Genomic DNA, 7,786 nt, shown 5'->3' on the forward strand with positions numbered 1-7,786 from the left:
GCCAAGAAGCAGAGAGGATTATCAAAACCACAGTGGTCTTGAAGCTGGCTTAGTGTGAAGCACTGCCTGGACAGAGTGGAAAACAGAAGAGAACAAGCAGATAAAGCAGTCAGCCCAAACACCAGTCTTTCGAAAGCAATGGCCAAAAGAAACGTCACCTCTCAAGTAAACCACCATAGTGCATCTGACTGCAGAGGCTCAAAGCAGCCTGCTGAAGTGGCTCCAAAACCAAATTGGAGGTCCCAAGATAGGACTGCTGGAACATAAGATGGCTGTAGATGCAGCACACCCTGCATAAACATCTAAACATCCAGAAGAAAGGCCAGGCACTTCCCAAACAGGAGTGATAAGGCAGACAGGTAACCAGTCAAAGAAGAAAGCCAGAGACCCTGAGTCAACTCGGCCTGCAAAAGGAAAAGAGAAAAGAAACAAACCATAGGGAAAGACTATCCGGTCTTGTGTAGCTGAGCTGCCCAGACCTAAAAGCTGAAACTGATAAGCTACATAGAACGTGCACAAACCGCCCACCAGGCAAAGCAATGACCTTAATTCCAACTGAGCAGCCTACTGGAACTAGGGAAACAGCTGCCAAGCCTAGGGGTTAACAAAAAGCCTCAAAGAAAACTGGGCTGAAATAGTATAACTTAAACAATGGGAGCCATAACCCGGAAGCAAACCCCTGGAAGACCTGCAGGATGTATGGCACCAACAAGGCCCACCTAAGAAGGACCTCCAGGCAGAAACTGATCCTAATATTCTGTCCACCATACTGCCAATGCCAACCATAGCATATGTAACTTGCACAAATTGAGCATAACCACAGGGACACAGTGAAACACTATTATTAATGGATGTGCAGTAAGGCAGGCCAGCATCTCATAAGAAGCATGCAGTTACAGCTGCATCTTCAAGAGAATACTAAATAGGACTTACCATCTTGCATAGGCAACGCCAGCTATTAATTAGGGCCCACCTCACAGACAGACAAAAAAACTCAATGAAAACCCTAGACCTCCAGAAGAGGATTTAAGACCACTTGAGGGAGTACAAGACAGAATCTGGACCAAAACCCCAAAGAGTGGGGAACTTTTCCTCTAATCTAAATCTCAGAAATGTCAAACCAGGATTTCCCAGATCTGGAGTAAGGAACTAATTACCTAGAGTACTGGAAAAGTGGTCCTGGAAAAAATCTGGAGTAAGGAACTAATTACCTAGAGTACTGGAAAAGTGGTCCTGGAAAAAAAAGTTTGTCTTAAGTTGCATGCCAATGGATGAAAACATGGCCCAACAAAGATTGTGCCCAACAGACCATAAAACGCAGCTATCCGGAAGTAACACATGCCTATGTGGAGGAGCCCTGTACCCACCACCCACACCGAACAACAGCTATTGCTCATTCTGGACAGACACAACACCCGCTTGCTGGAGTCCCAGATTCAAAACAAGGGTAGTTGCACTGTGTTTGGAATCATAGTTCCGGGGACACTGACAAATTTAGTGCAGACACACACCTGCAACTCAACCTCTAACCCTGGAATGGCTACCCTCTACCCCTGCCTATCACCTGACCAACACTGCATGAGGGACAAGACAGGCCAAGGAGTCTAGCCTAGATATGATAACAATAAACTGCTGGGCACCTAAACAATGACCGTCATCACATGGACAGTAAAGTCCGATAAATATACAATATCCTGTATGACCTGAAAAGGGCACATCAAACATGCCCACCCCATCTAAAATCGGCTATCCCCCGGCAAGAGAGAGTATAGTCATTCACAACAGATGAAAGAGGGTTGCCAAGAAGTAGAACATCCCAAAAAAAGGTGCCTGCTACAATTTTCACTATGTGAGGCCACAGAAGTAAGTAATGGGGAAGACTTTCCAAAGTCCCTCTACCATGGGAGAGGAAAGTTTGCTAAACATACAGAGACGAGGGGGGGACAACCCCACAAACTGTTTAAATGCGTTCCACTCTTGGAATGACAATGGCTGTGTCAGGCCTAGAAGGTCCTGCTACCTGGTTACTGAGTACTTGAGGTCTTGCCTTACATCTGCCCATTTTGATTTATATGGGTAGGATAGATAAAGTTACCCTGCATAGAAAAAAAAAGATCACATAGAGACAGTCCTGATCATCATAAGAGACTGGATTATATGTCAGAAACAAACAGTAATGGACAGATTCCAATATACTGTACTTATCAAGATGTTCATAACATGAGTGATGGTAACAAGCATAAGTCCTAGCCCAACGGCCTTTTTGGTGTCCATGCACCTTTATCAAGGGTATGGCAGATAACTGCCCCCTGAGCTTTTACATTACAAGGTCAGTGATCGGGGTATCTGAACAACCCATAACTACCTACTGTATGGGGGGAATTCAATTAAATGGGATGATGAATAGCCACGGGAGGGAGCTCCCGAAGCTATTCAATTTACCGCACTGTTTGGGTGGGCTAAAGGATTTATTTGCGCACCCCAGAAAAGTGCCGGACGCGCAGATTTTTGCCGGCTTAGCACTGCGCCAACATCCACGCAGTCGGCACTTTACTTGGAGAATACCGGTTCTCGTGACTAAACACCTAGGTTATGTTGCGAGAACCGGAATTCTCTGACTTTATTTTAGTCCCCCCCCTATGGTAGCAAGTCAGTCATTTATGGCTTTGGCCATAACTTACCAACACGCTGTTGCTTGCTAAGGCAATTAGGGAGAAGTATTAAAAACAACTTACCGGGGAGGACTGGAATCCCAGAGGCCCGCTCCAGTCCCCACAAGCTCTGTTTCACATGCACAGCAGTAGACAGTGACAGACGCAGCTGTTCCTTTTGAAAAGGCACAGTCCTAAGCAACCTCCCTCCAATGCTGCCACTTAACTCTGGACATTCAAAATCTTTTTCATTTGTTTCTCCTCAAAGGGGAAAAGAACCCTGGGTTCCCGTGTATACCAACTTTCTGCTGGGCTGTAGAAGTCACAATTGGTTTTGGCACTGAAGGCTATGTTATTGAGCTAACCTATATAGAGAAAAAATTAGACTAGAAAAGAAATAAAAACCTGAGCTCTTAGATCCTCGTGCCTCTCATGCAGGCACTAAATAAAAATATGACTAGCTGGAAGAGGAGGGAGGGAGTTTCTGTTCCTACAGATTAACAATTTAATGTCTACTCCTCAGCCTCTCCTCTATACCCACAGTCTGCTGTATCCCCCATGTAGGACAAAGAGGAATCAAGTATCCAATAGACATCTTTTTCTAATATTTTAAACAAAGATTTTGGCTATACCTCAGATTAACAAAAGCAAATCCATTGCAGGTATACGTTATAACCTACTAAAGGAAAGATTATACAAAGTAATAAACAAATGTGAACTTACAGCAGCTGACTGATAATCGTCCAGAGAATTTAATACGTCAGAAGAAGTATCAGCACTTTTATTGAGGCTTGATTGATTTCTTTTCCTTCGCTTGGGTGTTGCACTCATAGCTTTCACTAGCAAAACAAAGCAGAGCAACCACCAATAGTCAAATAAATTAACACCTTGGAGGGAAAATGTATCAAACCTTCAAGAGAAATAAAGTGGAGAAGCCCATATCAACCAATCAGCTTCTAGCTATCATCTAGCAGTGTCTATAAAACAATAGAAGATGAATGGTAACTATGGGCAATTTCACCACTTTACTTTATCTCTCGAAGGTTGAAAACATCTCCTCCTATGACAGATACTTCGAGGAAACCCAGTTTTACTCAGGGACTTAGAAAATGCATCCAAATAGCAAATTACTTATTTTATTTGCATCTATTTAATCTGGTTCTTTATAATGGTTTGCTAAACGGAAAGAAAAGTGTAATTGTGTGAGTTTACATCAGCCATGTTACCAAAAGATTCTCAGATCTCAAGCGGATTAGTAGTTTGGCTATAGATAGAAAATGTATACCTTAAAATAGACTATAAATACACACACAGATATATATATATATACGCACATACACATATATTGGGATATATGTATATATATATATATATATATATATATATATATATATATACACACACACACACACACACACACACATCATACAGAATAAATGTTGTAACAGAAAGAAATGGGAACTCCTCTATTGAAATATAGAAGTCCAGTTGCCAGAGTAGAGACAAAAGCAATAACAATGGCACTATGGAAAGTTTGCTATAAACAAACGCACTAAGTTATTTAAAGCCATATTAATAAACCAGTGTGAGGCTACCCTATGGGTTTCATTATAGGAACTTCACCAGGGGTATAACGTTACGCATAGTGTGACCACCCAGATTGTGTTGTTATTCTTGGACTCTATTTTATTGCACAAGTTTTGATGAGGGATAACAGAGCAACAAAGTCAGTGATTCCAGGCTTTCCAGTATAACCAGCCCTGCAGATAAGCTTTTAATCATTTGTACTTTCTGAGCAAATATTAAATATAATTATATTTAATTAAATATTGGAATTATGGTATTGCACCAAAATGGTTCTTAAAGTTGTGTACAGATTGTGTGATGTTGTGAAATTGAGGTTGAGAAAAAAACCTTCTGGATTTCAAGTCCCGAGTTACTCAGATTAACCTTCAATTTGTTATTTTCAAGTATGCATTTAACTGACCTGCTAATAAATAGCACTTGACTTTTAACATGCTACAATATAACCCCCACCCCCCTTACTTTCTAGATTAATAATCTGCTGGTACAGAGCAAACAGAGCAAACAGAGGACGAGCTTCAATCTATATGGACTATATTCTGCTGGTACAATCCACAAAAAATAACGGCACTGAGGGACCCAATAATAAGGCACCACAACAATAAGGGAAATCCAAGTGTAGTAACCAAAATTTTAAAGGCTTTGAAGCGTTGGTTAATACATTTGAATTTGCTTTATTTTCGTGGACTCTAAGTGCGTTTTGTTTTAAAATATGAATGAATTTATCTATGAAAACCAGGAGGGCACCTATAGTGTAGTATTAAATAACGTATGAATTCAATTAGAAAGTCAATGTTTATGCGGATATAATAAAAATTTTGTAATGTATGCTTCTCTGAAATCTTTGATATTTAGAAATTAAAATAATAAATAAGTTTCCTTCTTTTGGATAGTACCGCATGGATGGAAGGCCCCTTTGCTTGTTTGGTTCCTATGAATAGGCTTTAACACACTCTAATTATGAAGTATGGCCCCGGCAAGATGGTTATTCAATCCTGCACTTCCACCTTAAGAGTTTCGTCTACAGTTACTTTCTAGGGGTGTGTTGTGATATTTCCTCAGCCTTTCACTTGCAGATCACATAGGCATTTTTTTTATATTAAGCCATTAGCACAGGATAAAATATTTTTTGTAATATACACATATATATGTGTGTACACATACAAATGTGTCCTTATATAATGTTGCTGCAGTCACGCTACAAAGCATCTCTTGGCGTGCCAGGTCACGTGAGACTCCGGTAGCGCTGCACTTTTGTTTGTCGAAAATGTGTCTAAGTCGCAATGTGATGAAACTAAGATGCACCAGCAGACTGTGCTGATAATTTTTATATGTGACACTTGTATATCTGTGTGCAACTGAGTCTCTGAATCTGTATACAAAGTGCTACAATGTAGCGGCCGCAGCTTTTTCATTCCAAGTTGTACTTCATATACAGACTTGGATACACACAGATATACAAGTGTTGCATATCAAAGTAGTCTGCTGGTGCATTCTAGTCGCATCGCAAAAAAAAAGATGCCCGATGCAACCAGAGTCTCACGGGACCAGGCAGCTCACTTGCACCAGGCAAGGCGTGCTGTGTGGTGGATTGAGGCTAGATGCATGAGTAAACATCTGCACATTATATATACAGTATATAGATATACATATACACATATATAAAATCAAATGTCCTGACTGACTCATGAACACCTAGCCCAAACCACTGAACTTAGAAACATCTTCAATGGCATAGATGCCCATTAAGAGGGGATTTTTTGGAATTCGATTCCTAAGGGGGTGAAAATGGCTAAAATGTTTCCTCCACCTTTGCAATATCCTGCCTGACTTACTGTGGCTGCATAGGTGAGGGAGGGGAATGTATTACTAGACAGATAAGGTAGGTGAATGCGCTAATACTAGGCGATGGAGGGGAATGTGTTACTACAGGAGTTAGTGGGGGTAATGTGTTGCTACAGAGGCAAGGGAGCGGAATAAGTCACTACAGGCATGAGTAAGGGTAATGTGCTACGCTACATGTGTGAGGGAGGTATTGTATTTCTACACAGGTGAGGGAGGGGATTATCGAATGTGTTACAACATGGGATAGGGTGGGAAATGTATTACTACAGAGGTGAGCAAGGATAATGTGTTACTAAAGAGGTGATGTAGTGGAATGTGTTAGTACACATGTGAGGGAGAGTAATGTCTTACTATAGCAGTAATGCATTACTATAGAGGTGAAGAATTAATGTGTTACTGGAGTGGTGAGATGGAAATGGAAACAGTAAATATCTATGATATGAAACCGGGTACATCAGCTAGTACATTATATAAATATATATTTATACCAGCTATTGATCAAGTGTCATCATCCAACATTTGTTCTTTCGAAGTTCATCATCTCCCTATAAACACCTCGATGAATCAACAAATAATTTTATATATATATATATATATATATATATACACACATACACACAAATTACTGATGGGGCGCTTTTAATAGAACATAGCTTTTTTATATAACAACATGCAATGCACTTCCTCTTAAAATTGAAATTATAAATTTTAAGAGGAAGTGCATTGCATGTTATTATATAAAAAAGTCGTGTTCTATTAAAAGCGCCCCATCAGTAATTTGTTTGTTAATTTTGTATAATAGTCCTTCTAACAGAGGACTTACTGAAGGGTGCTGCTGTAATCTATATAAATAGCACAGTCTAGGATTTTTTGTGTGAGATATATATATATATATATACACACACATACACACACACACACACATACAGTCAGGTCCATAAATATTGGGACATTGACAGAATTTTCATATTTTGGCCTCTATTCACCACCACAATGGCTTTGAAATGAAACAAACAGATTTAATTTGAGGGTAATTACATCCAAATCAGGTGAACGGTGTAGGAATTACAACGGTTTCTATATGTGCCTCCCACTTTTTAAAGGGGCCAAAAGTAATGGGACAAACTAAACAATCCTAAATCTAACTTTCACTTTTTAATACTTTGTTGCAAATCCTTTGCAGGCAATTACAGCCTGAAGTCTGGAACGCATAGACATCACCAGACGCTGGGTTTCATCCCTGGTGATGCTCTGCCAGGCCTCTACTGCAAATGTCTTCAGTTCCTGCTTGTTCTTGGGGCATTTTCCCTTCAGTTTTGTCTTCATCAAGTGAAATGCATGCTCAATCGGATTCAGGTCAGGGGATTGTCTTGCCCATTGCATAACATTCCACTTTTTAGCCTTAAAAAACTCTTTGGTTGCTTTTGCAGTATGCTTCGGGTCATTGGCCATCTGCACTGTGAAGCGCCATCCAATGAGTTCTGAAGCATTTGACTGCATATGAGCATGTAATATTGCTCGAAACACTTCAGAATTCATTCTGCTGCTTTTGTCAGCAGTCACATCGTCAATAAATACAAGGGAACCAGTTCTATTGGCAGCGATACATGCCCACGCCATGACACTACCACCACCATGCTTCACTGATGAGGTGGTATATTTTGGATCATGAGCAGTTCCTTTCCTTCTCTTCTCTTCCCATCACT

At 40.4% G+C, this 7,786-nt stretch overlaps 1 protein-coding gene across 4 annotated transcripts in view; it reads right to left on the reverse strand.

Annotated features, from left to right (window-relative positions):
- The window catches only part of SYCP2L (synaptonemal complex protein 2 like), a 314,762-nt gene that overhangs the window by 118,568 nt on the left and 188,408 nt on the right, over nt 1–7,786 (reverse strand). For all 4 annotated transcript variants that reach the window (XM_088471654.1, XM_088471653.1, XM_088471652.1 and 1 more), the window contains exon 17: nt 3,375–3,490. In XM_088471654.1, the coding sequence (XP_088327780.1) occupies nt 3,375–3,490 (116 nt within the window). The remainder of the gene's footprint in view (nt 1–3,374; nt 3,491–7,786) is intronic.

The sequence above is a fragment of the Taudactylus pleione genome, unplaced genomic scaffold, assembly GCF_031769625.1.
Source record: "Taudactylus pleione unplaced genomic scaffold, aTauple2 ptg000116l, whole genome shotgun sequence".
Classification (NCBI taxonomy): Eukaryota; Metazoa; Chordata; class Amphibia; order Anura; family Myobatrachidae; genus Taudactylus; species Taudactylus pleione.